This window comes from Falco peregrinus, chromosome 6 (assembly GCF_023634155.1).
Source record: "Falco peregrinus isolate bFalPer1 chromosome 6, bFalPer1.pri, whole genome shotgun sequence".
Taxonomy (NCBI): Eukaryota; Metazoa; Chordata; class Aves; order Falconiformes; family Falconidae; genus Falco; species Falco peregrinus.
In genome coordinates this window covers 20,403,776-20,430,642 of record NC_073726.1, presented here as the reverse complement: position 1 = coordinate 20,430,642, position 26,867 = coordinate 20,403,776, and the positions used below count along the sequence as shown (strand labels likewise).

General features: G+C 35.5%; 1 protein-coding gene across 11 annotated transcripts in view; it reads left to right on the top strand.

Moving 5' to 3' along the window:
- CACNA2D1 (calcium voltage-gated channel auxiliary subunit alpha2delta 1) overlaps positions 1–26,867 on the top strand; it is a 433,534-nt gene that overhangs the window by 363,058 nt on the left and 43,609 nt on the right. For 4 of the 11 annotated variants that reach the window (XM_055808421.1, XM_027795371.2, XM_055808423.1 and 1 more), the window contains exons 13-21: positions 5,303–5,381; positions 7,427–7,476; positions 9,072–9,161; positions 11,784–11,852; positions 13,500–13,574; positions 14,882–14,956; positions 18,739–18,795; positions 22,651–22,707; positions 23,794–23,865. In XM_055808421.1, coding sequence (XP_055664396.1) covers positions 5,303–5,381; positions 7,427–7,476; positions 9,072–9,161; positions 11,784–11,852; positions 13,500–13,574; positions 14,882–14,956; positions 18,739–18,795; positions 22,651–22,707; positions 23,794–23,865 — 624 coding nt within the window. Of the gene's footprint in view, positions 1–5,302; positions 5,382–7,426; positions 7,477–9,071; positions 9,162–11,783; positions 11,853–13,499; positions 13,575–14,881; positions 14,957–17,414; positions 20,715–22,635; positions 22,708–23,793; positions 23,866–26,867 lie in introns of those variants that run through there. The other 7 variants (XM_027795375.2, XM_055808424.1, XM_005243463.4 and 4 more) reach the window with 4 other exon arrangements.

The following is a 26,867-nucleotide window of genomic DNA, read 5'->3' as shown; positions in this document are numbered from 1 at the left end:
AGAAATGTATGTATTAAATTCAAACCACAAACAATTTTTCATCTGTTAACCTATAAACACATTAGTGGGAAAAATAATTTCCTGGACCATGCTGGAATTGTGGAAATATTTATTCATAGAATCATAGCATAATTTAGGTTGAAAAGACCTTTGAGATCATCAAGTCCAACCGTTAACCCAGCACTGCCAAGCCCACTGCTAAACCATGTCCCTAAGCACCGCATCAACACAGTTTTTAAATGCCTCCAGGGATGGTGATTCCACCACCTCCCTGGGCAGCCTGTTCCAGTGCTTCACCATCACTTCAGTGATGATTTTTTCCTAATATCCAACCTAAACCTCCTCTGGCACAACTTGAGACCATTTCCTTGTCCTGTCACTTGTTATCTGGGAGAAGAGACCTACCGCCATCTGCCTACAGCCTCCTGTCAGGGAGTTGTACAGAGCAATAAGATCACCCAAGTCTTCTCTTCTCCAGACTCAGCCACTCCTCATAAGAATTGTAATTATTCTTCTTTACCACAGCTTCTCTTGGTCTATAGTAAAAGAGATTGCCTGTGAAGCTTTATCTGCAATTATAAAGGCCAGATTAAAATAATTCTGAAGTCATACTGTCACCATGAAAACTGAAGTTGCATGATTTGATGAGATCAGTTTTTGACTCAGTCAGTTTGTTTATCTAGTGGTAGAGGAAGATGCATGCTTGCTATTTTTACCAGATAGACATAAGATGATGAGGTTCATCTTGCCTAGATCTAGTTGAGTAAATTGATCATGCAACTCTCTTGATATCTGACAAAGTGATACACATCTCTCCAAAGGCCAGTTAATCTCCTCTTAAGCAGAGAAATGGAGAGATGCACATAAATGATTATTGAGAGTTCTGTCACTGAGGCAGCACAGAATTAAAGACAAATAATACGCTTGCCAAAAAATATGCAGGTTCATCCACTCTGAATTGCTTGCAGAGTGGTTGCAGTTTCTCAAACTCTTGTAGGCCTACACATATAGCCTACACGTATATGCAGTGGTCTAAATAGCAAGTGTGATTTTTGTGCTTGGTTAACACTTCAAATTAACTTCACTCAGGCTGTTAATTTTCTGTAATACTCATAACATGATACATCCAAAGGAAGAGTCTAATTTAATCTTTATTTTATTCCAATAGCGAACCGGACAAATGAGATAGGTAAAAAGCAACTGAGATCTGTAGGGAAAACAGTCTTTTCACGGGTAGCTCACAATTTCTGTCTCCATCACAACTCTCTTGACTGCCACTGTCCCCTAATATCTGTAGCAGTCAGAATCCTTCTGTTCACCTTGGGGCTTATTAGCTTTTCCTGCTAGCAAGAAATACAAAATTAAAAGCAAATGAATTCTATAATTAGGCAATTGTATTTTCTTCAGTACAGTACTTCTTCCTCTATTTTATGTAGCTTTCTTTTTCATCTACTTTTTGCTTGTTTTCCTTTGATGTCCTTTGTCCTAGGATAAGTAGGTTGCAAGCGACCTCCGAGGTCTCTAGTCCAACATCAGGAGTAAGACCAAGCCAGGTTGCTCAGGGCTTTACCTAGTCTGGTCTTTAAAACCTCAAAGCAGGCAGAATGTACAACCTCCCTGGGCGTATTGTGACACTCACTCGTTGGCTATCCTTACATTAACTCTACACTTGTTTTGTTTGTTAATAAGTATATTGCTTTACTATATACTTTAAAGTATATTGCTTTACTATATACTTTAAATGAATAATGCAAAGAATAAAAGATTTGTATTTTGTCCCATGATTAGTTTCAGAGTGAGAAAAATACAGAGAATTAGCTACCCATTATCAGCACAATATATTCCTGATAGAACTAACACAGCTCTGTTCTTGAACTCTCGGTGGTAGAAATTAAGACATATTTCAAATCAGTTTCAAGGCTGTAGCTGACTGGGCTGGCAGAAATGGCTGGCAGGTGCCTGTCTCTAGTTCTTCTCCATTCTAAAGGTATGAGTTTTCTAGAAGTGTTTTGCTTTGAACAGTCCCATTGAAAATCAGAAAGTATACAGCTCCTATATTTTTCTGGTTGTTCCATTATTTTTCATTGATTTGAAAGTTATGTTTCTTTTTGAAGACAATAAATGGATCTCCCCTGTATGGAGGCAAGGTTGCACTTTCCCTGGGAGATGGTTCGGGGGACAGAAGTGTCCACCCACTGGTGCGGATGGTGGAGAGCAAGAGTCATAGCAAAAGGACCCAGGAACCTGTAGTTTATGCAGAACATAAGAGGCTGTAGAGAAGCACAGAGAAGAAATAACCAGGCCTTGATGGTGATGGAAGACGACTTCTAGGGATCAAAGAGTACTTAGCAGTTTTCTTCAACTCAGAAATCCATTTAGTTGGTTGAAACTAAACTTAAAAGGAAGGACAGGCAAAGGGAGAGGTGTTCACAGCCATTGTGTCTGATCTAGTTGCTCCAAATGTTCTCAGTCCTAAATTCCCTATTAAAATGAATTAAATCTGTCTTTTTCAGTTTAAAAGCCTTTTGTCTTCTTTGGAGAGATGTCTATAAGGAAAAGGTATAGACAGATGTATCTCAGTCCTTTGGCTGACTCTGGGTCCTTTCACAGAAAATGTTAGTACAGAGCATGTTTTTTTGCTAAAATTGGCTTGTTTAATTTGACTTGCTGACTCATTTTTCCAGCTGGTCTGTCATTCTACTCAATTCCAGATGAGGCAATAGGAAAAAGAAAACTCTTTTGAATGTTCCACCCTCTTGCCAAACCAAGTAACAATTAAAAACTCCAATTTTCATTGCAGTTCTTTATCTCTGTTAATTACCCAAGGAACAGTAAATCAAATATATTGTCCTCTGCTTGTTGTCAATAATTTAAATTCTAAATTCTTTATAGATTTGTTGCAGATTTTACATGCTGCTTCTTTTCCCTAAATTACATATCATTTCGCAACTTGAATCCAGTTCAGTGTTTCATTTTTACGTTTGAGATCAAATGCTAGACAGCCCAGTCTAATTGACTCGTGTTTTATACACACACAAGCAATCCACATGACTCTGTCTTAACTTAGTTACTTTTAATCCAAAAGAGACATCAAGTCACTCATCTATCTACCTAGTGGCCTTCAGTGGGTTTTTTCTTATTGTACCATAATTTTTGAGAATATGTTCTGAATCAAGTGTTTAGTGGACACTGAACTAGGAGGAGACGTGAGTCCACAAAAAAATAACAGGAGTACAGCAGGCAGAGACCTTGTGAGCGCAGAGATACCAATAGAAAATAACATCGTGATATTCAGGTTAGGAAAAATAGACATTAATTGAGTAGACACAGAAAGATCCATTAGAAGAGTTATAGCTGACGTTTTGTAAAAGAGGTCAAGAACAAATGAGGATGGCAAATGGAGCTTCAGTTTACAATGTGATACAGTATTAAAAATATAAAAGAAATGTAGACTTATCAGGTGAAGTCAGGTTCACACTATTGATACTGATATGTTCAAGGTAATAGAAGGTATTTTTCATCTGTCTCTATCCATATGAGCTATGAGAGAAAAATTTTGCTGTCACACATGTATGTTCATTCCCGTACTTGCCTACATAACCAGAAATGTAATTGGCTTTACTCATTATTGAGAAATGACCCTGTTTGGGATAGTCTTACTAGTTTTATTGAAAAACTTCACATTTTTCCTGTATTTTAAAAAAACAAGCACCTGAATCAGCATGCAGTGCAGCAGGCTAGTTGCTTTAAATCTTCTTGTAACTGCAGAAACAAAGGGCTTGTATGGATAAAACAAATCAAAACATATTGTTAATTAAATATGACAACTAGCACAAAGCTTGGTTTGCCCTCCTTGCATACAGGGGTCAACACTAATAAAGTTTCACTGTTTGCTAGCTGCTGATTGATGATTTGGAGCTATTTCTACAGCTTTTGGTTAATACATAAGCTCTGATTATGTCACACTATTTTTTGTTGCTCATTTGACAAATGAAGGTTTAGGTAGTAATTACACATGATAAATATGTGATGAAAATTTGTATAAATAGTAATTTCAAAATTTAGCCATGATCAGTAATTTACAAGGAGTGTCTGAAATTTATGCTATGAATGTTATTTAAATAAAGCATTAGCATATTACTCAGTTATAGCCTGCATGCAAATTAGTTGTATTACGTTTTAATTTTAAACATAGTTATGAAGTTCCATAGAAAGGAATTAATATTCTGATTTCATGTTGTGAGCTGTGATGTGTGAAGTGAATTGGTAAATTAAAGGTCCATAAAGAAATAGGTGCCTGAAAAGAAAAGGCAATCTGGTCCTTGGACATTTCCTCAGAGGGACTTGATAATAATGAGCGACTTATTAAAACCGTAGGGAAAATATTTTCCCCTCCTTTTAAAGAAATGCTCAGTTTTGGAGCAAAATATTCAGCCAGAAGCTGAAGCATACTATTCATAATTTTTCTGTGTGTCTTGTAGGATTTTTAATATTTATACAGCAATATCAGCTTTTGGTTTTAATTTTTCTTTTGAATCAGACAATTTGGATGGAAAATAATTTCAGCTGAAAAGCCTGTCTTCAGTCCAACACCTGGATAGAACTTGGTGAATTCCTCTGAAACTATGACTCCCCTCAGTTACTGAGATAGATTGGAGTTGCATTAACTAAACAGAATAAAATTTTCTTCATAAAACAGATAGCTTTAATAAATATCAAGAGCTTAAAGTGAAATATCAGAAGCTTGACCCTTCTATGAAACTCTGTTGTTCTTATTTAGTGGTTTTATATGAAAAAGACTGAAAGTCTGAACACAAGAATTTATTTTCTGTAGTATCTGAAAATTTTGTATTTCTTTCCCTGAAATTATTTTATATCCTAAAAAATCCAGTTTTGCATTGTTTTGAATTCTACTGCAGTAAATATGTTCATTTTGATTAATTGGTGAGTGTCTAATATTGATAGGAGGTCATGTCAGCTAATATAACAAAACACGAAGAGTTATAATCACCACCCTAAGAAAAGGAAAAAGAAATTTAAATAGTTCATGGATGGTAACAAATGTAAGAGCTTTAAAGTATGAAAGATATATGGAAGAATCTTCTTGAGTTCTACCTCATGGACCAAATAATAAGAATACATAAAATATCATAAAACAGTGTACCTATTGTGGTGATAAAAAATGGAAAATTCCCCATTTTCTTTTTGTGTTCAAATGTATAAAAAATCAAATATCATTAACTTGAGAGTCACAGCTAATTAATTACATGTAGTTATTTCCATTGTTTTTTAACTTGCGTAGGTACGTGTGTTCACGTTTTCTGTTGGTCAACATAATTATGACAAAGGACCCATACAGTGGATGGCCTGTGAAAATAAAGGTACTGATTGTTTTTTTGAGACTGTTCTTTGCTAAATCTTTGGATAGGTGATATCTTTATTAATCACTACAAATTACAGATTTTTCTTCAGCCTGATTTTTAGCTTTATTGAATTTTTTAATAAAAGGTCCAAAAAGTTACTTGACAAAACAATGTGTATATGAAATTATATATAAAAGAATAAGCTTGTATATTTATTTCTGATAATTTTATTTAAAACTTTATATTGTAAGAAAAATATCAATTTTTTAAAATAATAATATTATGTTTCAGTTTTTAGAATGCTTGTTGTAATAGCCATCTATGAAAAGATGGAACTGATGACAGATAAGAAATGAAGAAAAGCTGTTTTATATTAAGGGGATCTGGACAAAGGGACTTTTTGTTTGGTTGGTTGGCTGGTTGGATTTCTTTCTGTTTTTCTCCTAAACTTAAAAGGGACCAGATGACTTGCATTATTTTTCCCTTTTTTGATGGAAATATCAAAATTTTTCTTGCTGTGATTTCAGCTTCTAAGAGCATCTTACATTTTTTATTTTTACCCTGATCTCTTTATGTAGGAAAAAAAAAAAAAAAAAGTAAAAAAGGTGTAGGTAAGGAAGTAAAATGCTTTCTCCTAGAATTTCTACATGAAAAATGTGGTCAGAATCATTTAAAAAGAGTGTGAGAAAGATGTCTCTTAAAAAACTTACAACATAATTATGGAAGAAGAGATATGAGATAAATACAGATAAATGGAAAATAGAGAAATTATCAAACAATATTGTTTAATATTCTAAATAGAGCAATTTCAGACATGACTGAAAATGAGAAAGTATTTTGCAAATCAGTGAGAAGCAAGAGGTGAGAGGTGGGATAAATTACAAAGGGTTTTGAAAAATAAGGCTGACAGGGAAGAAGATTAAGATACAATTCTCAGGCATGAGAATAACGTAAACCAAAGCTAAGAGAAATATATAGGTAGAGAAAAAATTATATAGAAGAATCCATAGCCTGTATACATAGCCTATGTATCATAGTTTCATGAATCCCTCAATATGCTGGCAAGTTATGTGCAAGATACTACAGCTTCATGAAGAGCAGATTGTATTGTCAGATAATTACAGAAAACCAACATTTGTTTTTTTGAATAGGGATTTTTTGACCAGCGTCTTTGTATCTCAAAATACTGGGTGCGTGTGAACTCCTTTGTTCTAAGACAAATGAGGACCAGCTGGCTTAAGGCAGAACCACCTATGTCATCTTATTATTGAGGCAAAATGATCATAATATTCTGTCCAAAATTGATGTGTTTATTTGTTTGCACATCCAAAGAAGCAAAGTTTTATTTCATTTTTCGTTATTTAAAATTTTTAATTTATTATCAAGTCATGCATTGTTTATGGCAAAGTAAATGACTAACCTCGGTACTCTTACCTCTCCAGTCCTGTCCCCTTTCTTTTCAATTTGACTTACAGCTTACTTGGTCTGCAGCTGGATCTCAGTGCCTGTCTTCAGTATTATCAGTGCATACAGGCAATATTTTTAATTAAAACAAATAAATTATAGAATCAACGCTGACTAAAGACATTTTTGATGTTTAGTTAGAAGAAACACCCATTACATTGTTTCATCCTTTCCACAGAATGCCTTATATTTTTTGTACTATAAACTTCACCATTGTGGCAGACTGTAGCTATACTTGTATTCCTGTATGCATTCCCCATATAATTATGTTGCTGTCACTGCCTATTAAAATGGCCATTAAATATACTTGCACATGAGAATAACTAGGAATTCAGAAGTACAAATTCAATATGTTATCTGAGTAGAAACACACTATATACTCTCACTGCTTAAGAGTAACTAGCTTGGCCCGTATGGCATGGGGACCCATCATATATGGCTACGTGTTGTGGTGACATCAACTAAAAAAGTATTCCATATATACGTGATCATTTCTATAAAAATTAACTTAGAAATTACAAGCTAAATTAAATTCTTCAAGATTAAGAGACTAGCAATATATTGTAGTAAGATGGCATTATTTCTGTTCCAAATTTTAGGCTATTACTATGAAATTCCATCCATTGGAGCCATAAGAATAAACACCCAGGTAAGTGTGTTGGCCAAATCCAGGTGCAGTTATAATACAAAGAAGTGGATTAATTCCTGTTCTTAACTCTCTTACATTTCACCTCTGTTTGAATCAGTTAAATTTTACGATACACTACATTAAGAACACAGTAAAAAATAAGGCTTTCTTTTATATATGAAGAAATATTCTGTTAAAGTTTTGTGATTTTTTTCTTTTCTCTTTTTACTGGTTGCAGTAAGCCAATTTAAAATGTGATCCCTGTTTCCCCAGCCAGCTGTCCCACGGCAGCTTGCACATAGACTAGTCACACTAGCATCCTCTAAAGCAGGCTATGTGCACACAACGTAGCATTTGATGAGATCTGTATCTTGCAGACCTCTGCACAAGGACTGTTTGGGGCTCATTTTCCCTTCTGGCCTTTCATGGTCCCTTTTGGATCCTAGGACATGACAGCAATGTTTTTATAAAGTTCTATAAACCCAGTAATTTTTTATGATGTGTCTAAACATTCATAGTCTGCCTCCTGCCATGCTTTTAGCATGATCCTAAGGGTTTATATTATGTGGAAAAGGCCATGGATGTGTGGGAGGGCATATAGCTCTTGCTAGAGTATCTGAACAGGAAGAGTGTGACCTGGTACCATCCTGCTTATAGGAGAGATTCCTGGACTGATCCAACCAGTCTGGGAGAGACACAGCTTTTTTCCTTCAGGACGGATGCAGGAATATTTTAGCAGATGTGTGTGGAGAATTAAGGGCAGAGGACCCTGGCATTATATGACGTGATCCAAGCTGACAGTGTAGATGAGCAGATATTCTTTTCAGTTTTGTCTGAAAGTCCCTGCATTCACATGTCCAGAAAAGCGGAGAAATATCATAGCAGTTCTTTGTCCTTCCAAGGCCAGGCATGACATTTTTTGGCAGAAAATAAGTCCTTTTTTTGGCTTGAATAAGAATCCTTTGATTCTGTTAAGCTTTTCCAGATAGTGTCTGGCAAGAAATATCCCTAATATGATCAGACAAATAGAAAAAGTTGAAGACTGAAACAAGTTTGATGGCATCCACTCCCGAACCAGACCAGAAGTCTGACATCTCCTAAGATCACCAGCTTTACCCATACTCCTGAACTGAAGGAACACAGGGACTATGAGGTTTTATAAGTCTGATTTTTTTTGTTTCAATAGAAGTTACGCAAGTTGCTGTAGGAGCTTAACATACCTAGCTGTTGCATCCTCCATCGCCTACTCTCTCTTCTGGGTTCAGCGATCTGCTTGTAATTTCATTATGTCATTATCAATTAATTTTGGAACAAAAATAGTTGTAGTTCTCACTTGGTGGAAAGAGAGCAGTGGTTATGGATGAGTAAGGTCCATGTGACTGAGACTGAAACACAGGAATTGCCTTGGCAGTAAATACCTCAAACTGAAAATCGATTATTGGGTAGTATAATTTTAAAGACGTAATTAAATACTACTCCTGTATTAGTGGTGAATTCTGACCTTTTTTTCTTTTTCTGATCTTTTAATTGTTTTTAATTCATTATTATTTTTTATACTGTTTCTGAACTTTGATATAATAACTGCCTTCTGATGGGTTTATTACACTTTTTGGCAGGAATATCTGGATGTTTTGGGAAGACCGATGGTTTTAGCTGGAGAGAAAGCCAAACAAGTCCAATGGACAAATGTCTATCTGGATGCTCTGGTATGATCTGTGTTTAGCTCTGGTAAAGGAAGAATCTTAGCAAATCAGAACTATAAAGGTCCTTTTTCTAAAGTTCTGAGGACTCAGTTTCCAGGCAGAATGAAACCTGTCGTTACTGGGAATTTGTACAGATTTTGAACTTGGATCTTTAAACTATCACGGTTGTTGTAATTACTTGTTTGCTCAAGGTAATGATTTCTTTAATTGGGCAGTGTATATAATGAGGAAATAAACAAAAAGATATATGAAATGCTTTTCTTACCGCTGAATTTATCACTTTGGTCTTGTAAAACAAACATATTCAGGAAACTACGAAATGCTAAGTATTATTAGCAGCAATCTAATCTGTTGCTCTAGATAACCTTCTTCTGAGTAACTCTAACTAGGCAAAAAATTACTGCAAAATGGTCATCTGGAGCCATGTATTTATCCAAGTTCGCATGGTCATCTAATGTCATGTCAAAATCCACTTCTTCCTGTCATTCAGCATTACTGTAATTTTTTTATCAACACATCATGGAACTGAGCGTGACACGGAGGAACTAGTTTTTCTTTGGAATTTCAATGGCCAGAAGTTCATTAACCATGTTTTCTTGGTTACTGTTGAGGTACTTACTGGAAACATAAAGGATGTTATGACGAAAGTTCATATGTTCTGTACATATCCTGTTGTAAAGCCAAAGCTAAATTTGTAGCTGAGGATAGAAAGGGATCTGTTTTGTGAAGTAAAACGAGTGATACCTGCAGGCTTCTGTTGTGTTACTTTGTACTTTCAGTCTTTCCTTCAACCTTTTCTTGATTCATGTGTTATATATGTGTGTTTGTGGATACAGAATTATATATGTGTATATATATGTATTTGTGTGTGTGCATACATAGATATTTATAAAAAGTAGGACAACCCAAGCTAAACTGTTGAGATAAAGACTGAAATTTGTGGACTTTTACATCACAGATGAGAGGCACAGATGAGGCACAGGTATATCTTATCCACTCTGGAGCCTTTTCCTGATTCTTGTTTTTAGGAGGGACTGGGACCTAAGTTGTTGCACTGGTTCTTTATCTTAAAATTCCTAAAGCAAATCTGCTTGTGCCTCACTGGACATTTTCTTATCCTTTTTCTTATACTGTCCAGCAGCTGTTTTGGGGCTAAGACTAAAATAATGGGAAGTATATTACATGAGGCCGTATTTCAGTTGTTCAGGTTATGAAATCCTAAAGTGGTACTTTCATTTGAGGCTGTCTTTCAAGACTGTAATAATTTGATGTATTTGTGGCAATTCACACCACTTTTCTTGCCCTGTTTCTTCAGGTTCTGTTACAGTGTTGCTGTGCCCTCACTTTCTGCAGGATAATCCCAGAATTTTCAGATAGTTTTAGGTTTACTAGTTAGTCACAATTTGTTCACAATTATTGTCCTCTCTGACTGTGCATTTTGAGGCAGGGGAAGGGTGTTGTCCCCCATACGTACCACTCCTGTTTCATTATATATCTCATCAATGCTCTTTCTAAAAGATACCCACCTCTCCTTCTGATTGATCACCATTTCTTGCTTCTTAGAATACTCCTAAAAAGTTCACTTCTCCCTCTCTTCACCTTGTTTGTAACACTGCTAACTCTAAGTTCATCACCTTTCATCTGAGTTCATCACCTTTCATTTGATACACAAACTTAATTTCACGAAGGATGGTTTAAAACTCAAAAAGGCACTGCTAGACTGGGCAAATGGGGAATGGATTTCATCAGGGTGGATTAAGAAAGTTTTCTCGCTTATTTTTTTCTAATGAAACAAAGGGGCAAAAGTTATACAGTTCCTCAAGAAAATACATGGAAAGAGTAAGCATCAGTGAGGGGAAAAAAGATTGAAATAAACCCCAAGCATTAGCAAAAATAAAGGTAGAAATCTCCTTGTGGACAATTTAGAATGGGGGGGGGGGGGGAAGCCAAACTTTTTGAGCTATCTAAATGTATGGTTTTCTGGATCCTATATTAAGTATGAGTTGTGACTGTTAATAAAAGAAAAAGAAATTTCTTGTATCATCCCAAGTAAGTGCAAATTCTTTGCTTCAGTACCAGAAGAGACTATGTGATTTTGCAAAACTGATGATAGACATTATTGCAAGCCATTGAAAAGTAGTGATGGTATGGAAGCTAGTAGCATTACCTGTTGGATTTTTCTGTTGATTTTGCCTGTATGTATCTGTTGCAAACCTATTTAGCATTTTTAAGTTTGTTTTGGCTTTTTCCTTTTTTTTTCCTTTTTCTTTTCTGTATTTTTACTCTAGCTATCTGGGTTTTTTAGCATAGTGGGTACTGTAGCTGTAAACATGTTTTCATAACATTTAGGGGTTTTAAAATTATTATATCCTGAATTGTTGCACACCGTCTCTTTTTAAAAAGTAATTTATTATTCTTACTAACACATGGGCACCAAAAAAATTATTTTTTTGTATAAATCAATGAAGTATTACTTTTTTTTTCTTTTTTTACGAATAAAATTCAATACTCTAATCTAGTGTTTAACTACAGTAACTCCTTGTTTGTTCTAATATATTATACTCCAATATTTGTTATTTAACTCAAAAGTCATTATTCTTCTCTCTGTATGTGGTTATTTCGTAGGAGCTGGGCCTTGTGATCACAGGAACTCTACCTGTCTTCAACCTGACAAAGGAACAAAATGGGAAAATAGTAAGCTGTTACTTAAAGAAAACAAGCAAACAAACAAACAAAACTACCCAAAAAACCCAACCCAAACCCCAAAAGTTATCTGAATTAAATTTAATGCTAAACTCCTTGAAAAACATGTCTTTCCATAGAGCTTTCTACAGTTTAATTGTCTTGTATGTCAGACACAAAGGGGTCGTCACTAGTTACCTGATAACCTCCTGGGAACAAGAAAATGCACATCACCCTTTTTCAGTTCTCAGTTTCAGGGTATGACATTCCCTTATCCATCTCTGTGACCTGGTGGCAGTGGGAATGTGTTAAGTGCTCAATACATGGGAAGCAGATGATTATATTATTTAGGCCTTGCCAAGAAAGGAACATACACATGAACTTACAACAACTCTATGAAGCTATGACATTTCAGGGTAAAAAGCAATGATGTAGAAAGTTTAAATTGTTTGTAATGATAACAGAAAATAGCACAGTGTACTTAGATTAAAATCTAAGTATCAAATAAATAAAATTACCCATCCCTATTACTCGCTGATATGGAATCAATTTATGTCCTCGTCACAAAATCCAAATTCTGCTTTTAAAAAATCAGATTTAAAATATGCTTTACAGTGTGTTGTAAAATACTCTACACTTGGTGTAATACTTGTGTTCATTCAGGTCAAAATATACAGAAGTTTAGGCAAGATATTCTTTCATTTGTTTTTTCAGATATTACCTAGACTTAGAATAGATAAATACAAATTAGATAACTGCCATTTATTTAATTTACTTTCAGAATAGTTGACTTATTTTCCCTTTAAAAACAAAACAAAAAAAAGAAAAGTTTCATAATCTTATCTACAAGATAATGCTTGGAATTCACTGAGTCTGGTTGCAAAGTGAGAGACTACTGTTTATCAAAGGGTGTCTTTCTGAGATGTAAAGCAGCCGTTGTCTACTACAGAGGAACAAAAGGAGAACTTGAATCTGCTTAACTTATGTCTCTACCTGAATTTTAGGTTACAGACTGAAAGATGCATCTTCCAATATCTATTCCATTTTTATTTAATATGGAGAAGGGACTCAGGTGATACCATCTAAATGACAGCCCTCCTTTTCTGTGGTAGTAAAATAAATTACAAGTGAAGTAAATGTAGTACCTGAGTCCCCAGTTTCAAATGATGGGAACTGATTGTTATAGTCACTGTTTATATTTTGTTCTGTTGGGTGTTTTTTTCAATCATCAATATACCATAGCCAAAATAGGTTAATTGTTTTGGGGTCTCACTTATCAATTGCCAGCCTAAGCATGCAATAGTAGCTCTCTGTTGGTGCTAGTAATTTAGTAACTACATCAATGGCAATATTAATGTGTCACTTTGGCTTTCACTTGTTTTGTTCTTGCATTTATTATTTATTCATCCAGGAAGGCATTCACATTCATCTTCATAAACAATTTTCATATTTTATACTAAATTCTGAATATATTGAGTGTTATTTTGAATGTCTTGGATATTATTTAAAATATTTAGAACAGACATGAGTAAATAGGCAACTTTTCAAATTGTATCTGTTAAACAAGAGATGAAGGCAAAATCAAAATTCACTGACTGTTGCAGCTATTCTGCAGTGTAAAAATGTCAAACATATTCTAACATTTTGGAATCTTACCAGAATCAGCTGATTCTTGGAGTAATGGGGGTTGATGTCTCTTTGGAGGACATAAAAAAACTGACACCCAGATTTACGGTAAGTTGCTTGCGTTTGGTGGTTTCTCTTTATGTATGATTTATGTATGATTCCTGTGCATGCTCTTTCCTAAGTTATACAGCAATGACTGGATGCAAGTCAAAATACCAGCAGGCTTCTTTTCATATATCCTTTTCCATTGTTGCAGATTTTTTGATGGTTTTCTCTCCAGCCATATATGTGTTTCTGTGTGAATTGTCCATCAGGATGCATCTGTAAAAGCCAGCTTTTACATTGGGGGATATATTCCAAGTAATTATTTTCACGTAGCTTAAAGCATGATAATTTCAGCTAATAATAATGCAGTTCTTTATAGAAAAGTTCTTTAATATACATCTGTCTGTACTGTACTCAGTATGATTGATTTATATGTTTAGACATCTAACTGAAGAATTTCTAAGAAAATAACTAGTACTGTGGAAAAAAACAGCTGAGGAAGCAAAGGAACATCACAAATTTGACTAAAGGCAAATGCAAAGTCCTGCATGTAGAATGGAACATTCCCATGCCACAGTACAGGCTGGGGCAGACTGCCTCAAAAGGCAGGGAAGGGCCTGGGGGTCATGGTGGAGGACAAGCTGAACATAAGTCAGCAGCGTGCCCTTGCAGTAAGGAAGACCAACTGTGCAGAGAACACCTGCATCAGCAGTACTGTGTCCAAGTTTGATCTACACAGTGTAAGAAATACCCTGAGACACTCAGCAGAGTCCAGCCCACAGCCACTAGATTGGCCAAGGGCCTGGAGTACATGGTACGTATGGAGAAGCTGAGAGAGATGAGTTTGTTCAGACTGTAGAAGGAACCTAATGGATTACCTAATGGGAATTATAGAGAAGATGGCCTCAATATTTCTTGAAGGTTAAGAGTGAAAGACAAGAGGCAATCAAAGTAGTTGTGGCAGTGGAGATTCCAACTGGAAAGAAGGAAAAAATGTCATTATGAGGGTGGTTAGACACTGGAGCAGGTTGCCCAGAGAAGCTACACATTTGCCATTGGAGATATGCAAAGACCCTGTGAAACTTAGTTCAACTTTGAAGTTGGATCTTATTTTGAAGTTAGCTCAGCTTTCAGTGAAAGGTTGTACCAGGTGACCTCCAGAGGTCTGATCAACTTAACTTATTCTCCAAGTTTATGATTCTGAGAGAGCAGACATTAAGAAATTATTTTCTCCATGTTAATAATTCACATTTTTGATGACGCCTGAAGCAATACGTTTTCCTCAATGTGACTATTGCTTGAAAGCCATTAACTAATGTTTCTTTATTACTTAAAAACTTAAAATGCTAAACTTCACTTCTATCTTTCAGCTTTGTCCAAATGGATACTATTTTGCAATTGATCCTAATGGGTATGTGCTACTTCACCCAAATCTCCAACCAAAGGTAGGCAAAACCTTCTAATTTATTTCTCTATAATAAGTGGACATTGTCAGAAATGACAGTAACTAAGGTCTGTTGAAAGTGTTAGAGAGCAATAGTAAAGAGTTCCCAGTTGTGGAAGCATCAGGAAAATCTGTGGTGCATGTATGGCTTCATCCAAATCCACTTTAGTGAAAACAAAGGCCAGCATTGACTTGTATTGAATTTGGTTATCAAAAATTTAAAAATATGTATATTTGCATGCACATTTAGATATATATGAAATAAGTTTTTAATATTCGTATTAATATCAATGCAACTAGTGGTATAGCTGTAAGGTCATTGTGAAGAACTTGCAGTGTGTTACAAGATGCTCTTGAAGTAAACTGAGGAGTTTACTCACGCACATGGTTATTTTGTGATGCTTTCTCATTTCAGAAATTGAAACTTGCATACTTGCAAAACAACAGATATCAGGGGCAAATGCAACGTATTTGACTTGTAGTTTTGTATTTGTTTATTTGCTTATTTCCTGGTTAGCAGAGCTGAAATGTGAGCTGCAGATTTGGGATGAATCTAGCCAAGCACTCCTTCCCAGAATGCCAGATATTTTAGTAGTTCAACTTGAGAAAACTCATCTTTAAAGATGAAATCTTTATCTAAATATGATTAGAACACAACTTGCCTCAAATTTCAGAAAGTTTAAACCCAAGATTTCGGTCTGGCTTTATATCCATTAACTGTAGTCCTGACCCTGTAGGGACTGCTACATTACCCGTATCTTCTTAAATAACTTGCATACCTGGCTTTGATGAGATATTTCTACATGAATGGATAATTCTTTTTCTGAAATCAGAACTTTAGTCTTTGTTTTAGTGAAGAGTTTCTCCATTTCAGTCTTCTGTTTAGTGGAGTATTTAAAAATGCTTATATTTTAATTCCATTAGATACATACTTTCAGCAAATTTTGTCTATTCAGTTCACAGTGCAAAAATGCAGCATTTTATAAAAGACAAAGTTAAAATTTAATTAACTAAAAATAGTTTTAAAAACTCACTCTTGATTGAAACATATGGATTATTTACAGATAAAAATTAGAAATAATAACGAATTACTGTACTGAAGACCAAACTATATCCATGTAGTTCAGTTGTCAGTATTAAAATTTCTCATTAAGATGGTTTGAGCAATATATGGCCAAGATAAATGCAATTGTCAGTACACAGGCAAATAAGGTTAATAAGGCTTTTAAACTTTAGTGGCACCTTACTCTTAATTTAATTTTTAGGACTTAGCACACTTCAGAGAAACTTCTGAAGTAATGGAGACCTGTATTTGCTGCCTTTAGGCATGGAAATACTGGTTTTTTTTGTAAATTGGATGCATATCCGTCAGCCTTTATTCCTTCCAGCCATATTACTGTGGCAGAACAGCAGCAAGTCCTTGATCTCTCTTGACTGTGTGACTGTCCTGCCTTGTTTCTTCACCAGAAAGTCCTGTCATAGCTACAAGAGGGATAGCACACACCCCTGTTCAGTACTTCACCATCTTTAACTGTCAAAGACAGAAAAAGAAATTAAGAATTCATCTACATATCTTAATGATTCATTTAATTCTTAAGCTGGGGGAAGGCAGCATTGTGAATATTTGAATTAGTTTGCTGGTGAAGTAATGAATATGTTTGAAATCTTTTGCCAAGTGTGTAACAAAAGAAGAAAGAAAAAAAATACTTTTTAAGAGAAGAAAGAATAACTTGATTTTAACTATTGAAGAAAGATGCCTTTTGATATATTTTGAAAGGAACCTTTTACAAATAAAAGAAAAAAGAAAAATAAAATTATTATATAGCCTTCATAATTCAGAAGGACTCCGGTTTCTGGATATAAGCATTAGGTTTTCATGTGTTAAAACATGAATGTTTTGATTTGGTGATTTTACTTGATGAATTATTCCGAGACTGATATATGCATCATCACTGACTGAATCTTTTCTTTATTAGAGACTATTAGAAATTCACATGATGGCAAGTTGTCTATTTACCTTTTCCTTATATGCAAATGAAAGTATATTTTTGTTAATAGAAAGAATATAAAATGAAGCAATGTAGTATTTTCATTTTAGGCACAATCTGGTGAGGAACTGATGATTATGGGTTCTGTGCATCTCATGTGCTGTTATACTGCAGTGCAAACTCGCAACACCGGAGAATAAAGAACTTTTTTTAGAGAGTGAAAAACTCACCTGATCCCTACTAAACCTAGGCAGGCTGAGATGGGTGATGAGGTTACTAATTGTCATGGTTTCTCTGTGTCATTTAAAAGGGTATGGAAGTCCAGAGATGCTTTTACATACTGCTCCAATGTTTGATTTAGAGTACGTTTAAAAAAGGATATTTTATGAGTGATATGTTTTAAGTTGTAGAATAATGTCTAAATGTAATATTAAGCATATGCGTTATTATTATTGTTGTTGTTATTAACAGTTACACAGACTAGACATTTTCACTCCCAGTTTGTTTGGGGTGGTGCATGCTATTCAGACTGATACAAGAACTACGTTTTAAAACAAAGGTACACTACAAAGACAGATTTATTTAGAACTCATGGACTTTCTTTAACTTGTCATATTAATTTTAGTTGAACCTCCTGGTAGCTGTTAACTTATTAACAAACACCATCTTAACCCTCTTTGCCAGCAATTTTTCAATAGATGTAAACTAAACCATAACTACGTCTTTACCTTTGAAGAGGTGAGGGTGTATTGAACTTCCAATGGTCCCTTCTTCTGAATGTCTTCTGCTTTCCTTCTGAACTCTATTACCTCAAATCACAACTGGTTCAACACAATATTTTGGGAAATTGTCTTGCATTATCATCTCATAAGAAGAAGCAAGTAGAAAGTTAGAACTTGTAAAGTTGTTTGCACAAATGAGAAAATTTAAAAAAAGGCAGGTTGAAAAGCATATTAAAATCATTAAGAAATTTCCCGACATGTTCTTATTTGCACATGAAAACTATGTCAAAGCATAACACAGGAGACTTTTTTTTTTTTTTTTAGCTTTCAGTTTAATGTAATTTTAAACTACTTGAAATACCATTTTTCAAGTTTGTGTAGTTAGTTATATTTTTAAACGTGCTTAATTTATGTTTTACTGCCAGTTTTCTGTGTGTGTTGGTGCATATGTGCATGTATTTTTCCCATTGTCCTGGGAGAGAACAGGTGGATAGTCCACCAAATAAACAGTCACTGAAGTGAGTGCCTTAAGCATGTGTTAACAAGATTGGTCTTAATTAGATAAGATTTGAAAACATTAAATAATTCAATTTCTTAATCTGGTCTAAAGATTAGTATTCTTTTCTAAATTTTCATTATGGTTCTATTCAAAATCCTTTTAATGGTAGTTCAAAAACTCCAGATGCATTCAGTAGAGTCCAGTGTTTTGTCTTATGGTTTATGGTTTTGAAAGAAATGTAAGAGGAGATGGTTTTAAGAGCAGATACAACAGTAAACAAAAAGTGAAATTCTTCTAATTCTGTATTTTAATTCTGGCAGAGTATGTGGGAGGGAGAGCTCTGTGTTAATTTAATTCACACCATTTAACGTATGTCTGGTTTTTGTTTCCCTAGACAAAACCCGTGTGTAATTCTGACAGAGAGCTCAGAACTCTTGATTGGAATGAGGGCTAGTCTCTGCTTCCAGTAAACGTGCAATGGAGAGTTTAGATGTTGAGGGAAGACTTCAGTTCTATAAGTAGACTGTTTACTAATAGTGTAAAAATATAAATTACTGCTTTTTTGTTACTTCAGCAAATTGGTGTGGGCATACCAAAAGTTAATTTGAGAAAAAGGAGACCCAATGTACAGGTAACTTTGGATGGAGGTGATTAGTGCATTACAATGCGTAGACCTGGAAATACAATTAGAAAGCTTCTGCCCTGCTTACTAGGAAAAATCTAACTAGAGAATTGTTTACTTTGACAGCTTCCAAAGCATGAAGCTTGCATCCTTCCTTGTTTAAATAATAGAAAACATGTTATTGGCTGTAGTGAAGGGCATTCCATTAAATTATGGTGCTTTACTAATAGGTGCTAATTAAAGCCATGCTGTAAAAATTATTCTTCAGATTTTGAAATGAATTTGAAAACTGGGGAAAAAAAAAAGAGACTACTTGTGCTAGCTTTGCTTGCATAAATCCAAAGTCAAGAGAAGATAATTCTTACCACTTTATTGCCAAGTTTTATTGTACAGTGTATGCTGTATAACATCACACAATTTGAATGAGCTGTTCAATTTTTCACTGGGGAAGTCAGAGTAAGGCATACGTTTTATCTACTGTTTACATCAGGTTTTTCAGTTCAGCAGACCCAACTCCAAGACAATTAGCCACCATTAACCTGAACAGGGAAAAGAAAATTACTAACATTTTTTTACGTTATCTGCAATCCCTGAGCAGAAAACACTTAATGAAAACTTAAAAATCATTAAAGGAATAGATTAACTACGTAATTATCAAAATAGCAAAATTAGGTGCAGTACACCTTGTTAATTTCTTACACATATGGGAATATATAATGCAAAACTGGTGGCTTGCAAACACCATCAGTGAAAAACATGGTGTAAAATCCTGATCTAATTCAAGTCAGTGATTTCACTGAGCATCAACTGGCTGCACTTATACCACATGTAGAAAACCACCTCTTTGCTGGATTTTTTGTTTGTGCACTGGAGAAAGCAGAAACTCTGGGCTCCCATCCACTCCAGATGCTCCTGGGTCTCCCTCTGGGACCCAGAATTTCGCTGCCTTCTTACCATCATTTATTTTAAAAGCCTAACAGCCTGTGTCTTCATTAGTACTGCAGGTATGAGTAGGAACTAGACTCCTGCAACTCACAAAGAAGGCCTTCCATAGAATTTGTGAGAATACTGACCTCCCAAAACACATGACAATGACTTCAATGAACATTTTTTTATGTTGCTGCACCAGTTCTTTCTTTGTTTCCTTCTTGATTTGCCACTGAAATAATAGATCTTTGCCTTTAGTTGTCATGCTGAAAATAGATTGCACTCCCTTTATTTGCATGCTTCATTGCTAGTGATTTACTTCTGTTTTGTTTTATTAAGTTGTGCTGGTGAATGTGGTGGTGTTGCGCTTATTCTGGTCATGTCACATGCATGACTGGATAAGAAGAGCAAACTGAACAGTAAGTTTGTTTCTTCATGGCTTGGAATAAACCCCATGAAATGGCAACCTTGGAAGAAAAAAATATGGAGCCCAAATACGGGTAAAAACACATTCGGGGAAAAACACATAGCGGGGAAAATACTCTTCCATTTAAAGTACGGGGCTAGGAATTTTCTATGCTAATTGATAATGGATTTCTTTGTGCCTCAGGCACATCATATAATGTATCTGTACATGCTTAGTTTCTTCATCTATTAAAAGTCAATAAGTATCTTTTAAAGAATGTGTGGTGATATAGCATCTTAAAAAAATAAGAACAAACAGTTAATGTATACTTGAATTTTGACAGCCTTTTAAAGTTGACTATTTTGTCTTTGGGACTCCTCAGCTATGGCTAGCCCAGGTTATCATTTGAAATGAAAATTGACCTTGATTTGATGTGATGGCTTTTTTTTTCTTTTCTTTTTTTTACCATTTCTTTTCTTCTCTGTTCCTTTGTGTGTTGGAATGGAATGTGAACTTCATAAATGCCTCCTCTGCCATGCCAATGCCTTCATGCATGCTGTTTGGGTTTGACCATGCTATTCATTATCCATTGCATGTAAGAAAATGTTTTGTTTTTTTTTAATTTATTTTTACATTTTTCCTTTTGGTATTTATTTTAAGAGTGTGGATTTGTTGGGGGGGAAAGGCAACTGCATAACAGTAACTAAATTGTTTTGAATTAATAGAGAGCATATGTTAATGATATTATATTAAAGTTGCTAGTTTTATCTATCTTACATAAATAGGAACATAAAAATTTATTTGAAGTTATCAGTAGACATTTAAAAGAAATATCCGGAATCTTTGTCTGCAGTCTCTCTAGTGCATATTGTCTTTCTGAGAAAAAAATTATTGGCTGTTCTCTTAGCAGACATTAAGCCTTACTTGCTAAGAACAGGAATGATTCCATATACCCAGAAACATGTATATTTGTTCCTCAATAAATAGTCCTCCTGATACAAACATATCTTTTAGCAGCTGTTCAGTGTTACTTTTTTCCAGTAAAAACTGGAAATACCTACAGATATTTTGACAAAACATGCTTGTGTTCTTTGATATAGTATTCACATGTACTTTTATCATGTAACTTTGCCAAGGAATGTTAGGATGGGCGAAATATAATCACCATTTTGAAAGAAGGGACTTTAGTCTACCCTGTAAATAAATTATTATAGCTGAATCACTGAAATCCCCTAAAAATGTCACTATCAGAAATTACACTAGTCTTGAAATAAATTAGCTGATGACAATTTTTGTGTTGATATTTGTATGAGAAACAGTTACTGAGAAAACTGTGCCCTGCGATCCTTTCATGTATGCACTGTCCTGTTACACAAAGTAAATTATTATCAATTAAAAAAAAAAAGGACTTTTTTCATCTTCTATTCTAAACTATCAGATGTAAATGGTTAAATAATATATCTCCATATCTTTTTTCTAAAGATACTTCATTAGGTGAGTGCTGAGTGATAAGGGTTGAGGATTTTTACACCTCGGGTGATACAAAGTCAATGGGGCTTAGCCAGAATTACTCAAAAAAACAACAACATTGGATTCCTAAGAACTCATATGGAAGATGGCTCTGTCCAAGTAAATGCAGACTACAACTGAGACAGGAGCAGAGGCTGGAGGGTGATCTAAGCTACTTCAGCAGAGCTACAGTGGTCTTCCCACACCACTACAGGACCAGGGTTACTACAGATGCAGACCACCAAACTTCTCTGTGCTCCGTAGTCGAGGGTCAACATCATGTTGTAAGGAACATCATGTTCCTTAGGTCTTGAAGCTTCTGGGTTGCAGTATTTCTGTGCTACAGGTTTCCATCTCTTAAATTGAGGCAACAGTACTGTTGTCAAGAGAAACACATTCAAAGCTGCAAGGTGTTCAGGGAAAACCTGTAAAGCTGACAATAAAAGTGAATTTTATTTTTTTATAACAACGGAAAAAAAATGGTTGCTGTAATTGCTGCTGCTTTGAGTCTTGAACCACAGTTCATTCCCACCTCATAACAGCAAGTCTGTACTCTGCTTTTGGCAACGTTGCAGAAGAATACAGTTACCCCATCTTACCGGTCAGCTGGAAAACTCCCCCAGAATTCTCTCTTCCTTCTCGGAGGCAGGGCACCTAATGCAAAATTCACATCTGATGCTTCCTCTGATGCATCTTCTCCCACTTAGTGTGTGACATACCAGCAACAGGGGAAGCAGCTTCCCAGCATGAGCCCTATACATGACAGACTGTAGACGGACACTGGCTGTTAGTGTTAATTCGATTTTTACTTACCTAATTAACCTCTCTGCCCAATGAAATAAAATAAATGAGAAAGGGCCACTAGTACTTCATGTTACAAGAGATTGAAATAGATGGGTAAGTAAGCCTAGTTAAATAGCTTACTTTGAAATTAAGGGATTAGAATGATTTGTAACATTATGGTACTATGTCTTTATTATTTAATCATTCAATATCTTCTGCTTCAGAATCCTAAATCCCAGGAGCCTGTTACGCTGGATTTTCTAGATGCTGAATTGGAAAATGATATTAAAGTTGAGGTGAGAGTACCTGGTTTCTCAGTACCTGTTGCAACTTGTGTTTCACTGTACAATAACTGAAAAGCAATTTATGTTCTAGATTTTGAATAGGTATATATTTTGCTATGAATTTCAATGTTAAATTTGTCAAGATGATGACTTTATAGAGAGGTGAAGTTTTAATGAAGCAAATTGAGGCCTGGTATCATTCGTAGGCAAGGGCAATGCGTTATATTCCACTCATTTTTAAAGACACCATGATTTCCATTTGATTCTTCTTCATTTAGTGGCAATTTCTGGGGAGGGGGCTTGTAAAAGTTTTTAGAACAGAACACTTTTTAATGGGATATTAATATATTACCTGAAATACTTTATAAGTATTTCCCTTTCTCTTACTAACACAAGCATATTGCTGTGGTGAGAGAACCGAGCAATAACGTTGTGTTGACAGCAGATTAATTCCTTTGTATATTTTTCAGTTACTAATTTTGTAATACATTCAGAAATGAGAATATTAAAAAAATAGTTTGCTATTTTGTCAAATAAAATGGAGGCTTTTAAAACATTTTGCATTTTTAAACATTTTTTCTGCTTTGTTTGAAATTGTTCTTTTATAATTACACTAATCAGCATTTCTTGGTATCTGTTAAATTCTTCCTTAAGTTTCTTTGAAACACCTGCTTCAGAGAGAAATTACTGTCAAACTGGTGTAAAAATGATTTGTGAATCACTGCTGCTACCAGAATCACGTAGATGTGCTGGGAAGCACAAGAAATGCTAGACAAAAATCCTTCTCATCCACACAGAATTCAAATTCTCTCTAGTGCCCAGCATCAAGGGGTTTTATGGGACAGTCTTGCTGTGCAAAGTCTACCAGAACTGCTGCTTCATAACTCTGTACTGTTTCAGTATATATTTGGATAGAGCAACTTCAAATCAGAAAAATCTGAAAACCATAAACTTAACTTACTTTTTAAGAGCTATGACTTTCATATGCATTACCATTTTCTGTCTTTATGAAATATTTTGGGTTGCTGAGAAGATTATTCATGTTTACATGCAACCCCTAGATCTTTCTGTTCTTTCCTTTTTCTTCCTTGACAATAGATTCGGAAAAAAATGATAGATGGAGAAAGTGGAGAAAAAACATTTGAAACACTGGTCAAGTCCCAAGATGAGGTAAGATAGGAACACAGGCAATTACTACATGTACAGGAACAAACAAAACAAGAAAAGTACTGTGAAATGACGAAAAGATGTTCATTTTGTAATGTCAGTTTGTATCATTTATCCATCTAGATTTGCTAGTTGTATTGGCTTGTAGTAAGAGAAATTATGTACTTATGAAAAGAAGAATTGTTTTGTTTCTTGGTTGCTTTGGTACATCATTAGTCAGGCAGTTGTTGATGAGGTCTTAAACTCTGTTCACCAGAAAATGGACCCAGCCTACTTCTGTGTATGAATCCTAAAACAAAGTACTTAATTTGCTTGTGGAGATGTATGAGGATGGGTTTGGTAGTTTATACTGTGGTTGAATGGCAAGAAAGTAGTGAGAAAAAATATAATATTTATATGCCATAAATGAAGAATCTTTGGCATAAGTGAATTAATCTTACAGTTATATTATGTCCTTTTGCTTTCTGAACAGATTTTTGATTTCTTTATTTTCTTGTCCAAAATGCTCATTCCTGATAAAGATTCCTGGTTTCTTTAATAAGACAGACACATTTCCTAGCAGTAGGAAATACTCAGATTTAATATGGATCCTTACATGTATGCTTTACTTCTTGGGGACCTTAATGAGAAGAAATCATGACTGGTGTGCCAAAGGAGCAGTTCTGTCCAGGGTGTGCCCCACAGTTACAGTTCCACAACAGCTTTTAAAAACTGTTTTACTCTGAATGTAAAACAACATGAAGATAGATAGTTTAATGACTTGGCAGAAGAACGTGAAGCAAATATAACATCAAGCAGGCGCTGCACAACACTTCTATATATAAGCACACCATAACAATACTCAGTAGAACTGCTTGGAACTGTGCAGTTATTTGTTCATGTGTAGTATTAGGTGTCCTGTCTTGTTGATCTTCTGTAACTTTGATATCTCCAGTGCCTCTGCTCTTTGTACTTAAATGGCAGAATCTTCCAATGAAAGGTTTCTCCTTCTCACAAGGCACATGCTATAGTATTTAATCAGGTTAAATTGATAGGAAATCAGGCCTCAGAGTTTAAGGGTGTTTATTCTGTTAAAACCAGCACATATTCTATTTAATGTCTAATAGATGGTCACAATTTTTAAACTCTGTTTTAAATTTTGGTCAGATTACACCAAGCAACATCCAATGATGGGAAGTTCCCATTACCAGTAGTCCTCTGACTCAATTCGGCATTGAGAGAAGATTCTTTTATTCTTATTCTCATTTTGATATAGAAAAAAATAATATTTCATAGTCCTAGTCTATTTTTGCATTAAACAAGGCAGAAACTTACTTGTCTTTGTGGGTGAAAATCTGTGGCAATGCACATGTTTTCTTTGTTAGATGAGGCTGAAAATGGAGCTGGATTTTCTGAAACATGCCTCAGTTGTTCATCCATGCTGTGATTTCACAATGTCAAGTTCATGGTCACTTGGTTCTGCAACAGACCTTTGGGAACAAACTTAGAATCATAAAGTTATAGAATAGTTTGGATTGGAAAGGACATTAAAAGATAATCTAGTCTAACCTCCCTGCAGTGAGCAGTGACATCTTCAACTAGACCAGGTTGCTCAGAGTCCCATCCAACCTGGCCTTGAATATTTTCAGGGCTGGGGCATCCACTACCTTTCTGGGTAACCTGTGCCAGGGTTTCACCACCCTCACTGTAAACAATGTCTTACTTATATTTAGTCTGAATCTACCTTCTTTTAGTGTAAAAACCCCTTGTCCTGTCACAACAGGCTAAAAAGTCTGTCCTCCTCTTTCTTATAAGCACATTGTAAGTACTGAAAGGCTGCAATAAGGTCTCCCTGGAGACTTCTCCAGGCTGAACAACCCCAGTTATCTCAGACTTTCCTCATGGGAGAGATGTTCCATCCCTCTGATCATTTTTGTGGCCCTCCTCTGGACCTGCTCCAACAAGTCCATGCCTTTCCTGTACTGAGGACTCCAGAGCTGGACATCTTATGACTGCTCCTCAGCCTCTTAGTATCTACACTGGGTTTGAAAAAATGTGCTGGTTCTCATGCTGTATTTTAAAAGAAGTGTAAATAAGGATGTGCTCAAGCCATACTCAAGATCTTCTTGACCGCAAATCCATCAGAGGCATTTTTTATACCTGAGCTGTGGGTGTCATTGAGGAGATCAGTGGCTTTACTTGCATGTGTGTCCACCTGTGAGGAGACAGATTAAAATCTGTATATTCATTTAACTCTGTGCTAACAAGATTGTGACTTTGTTGCAGAAAGATTGTCATAGTATTTTGTTGTATTGAAGAGTCTAGGGGATTTTGACTCTGTGTTGGGCACTGTCTGCCTTCCTTGTGATGCCCTTTTCAGAAAGTGCAGGCTCTTTTCTTGAGTACAGAACCTCAGGTACAGTGGGGGTGGACAAATGTAACTGTAGATGATCTTAGCTAAAATGATGATAATGATGATCATGTAATCATGTAGGCAGCAGTCGTACTTCCCTACTTTAGTATCTGTGAGGGAGGTCAACTTAGTCAAGCCTTATGCACTTACATTGTCCAGGTGCAAAATGTGCCTCTGAGTTATGGTCCTAGAAGCTGTGGAGTCCTATGATCTCATTAAATGCGCCCACACTACTTCTCTGTATCCATCTTCCTGCTGCCTTTCACCTCTTCCCATGTTTTTCTAAAGCAGACACCTGCACCAGCATCCCCTTGCCTTCTGGCAGGATTGTCTTTTGTGCTTTCTCACAATGAAGCCCCCACCCCAGGCCTCCTGAGTAAGGCTTTACAATGCTGCTTTACCATCTATGGAGAAATCCTGCTGTGCAAAAACAATGTGCCTTTTCCTCGATGGTTCCACCGTTGGAGGGTGGTGAATTAATAGGGCATTCCTGGGACAGTGAGGGTAAAGCCCATCTGATTTCAATTCTGCTACCTCACCTGTGTCAGGAGCTCATCCTGTCTAGGAAGCCACCAGCCTGTTCCCCTCTTTTGATGGGAGACGGGGTCGTTCC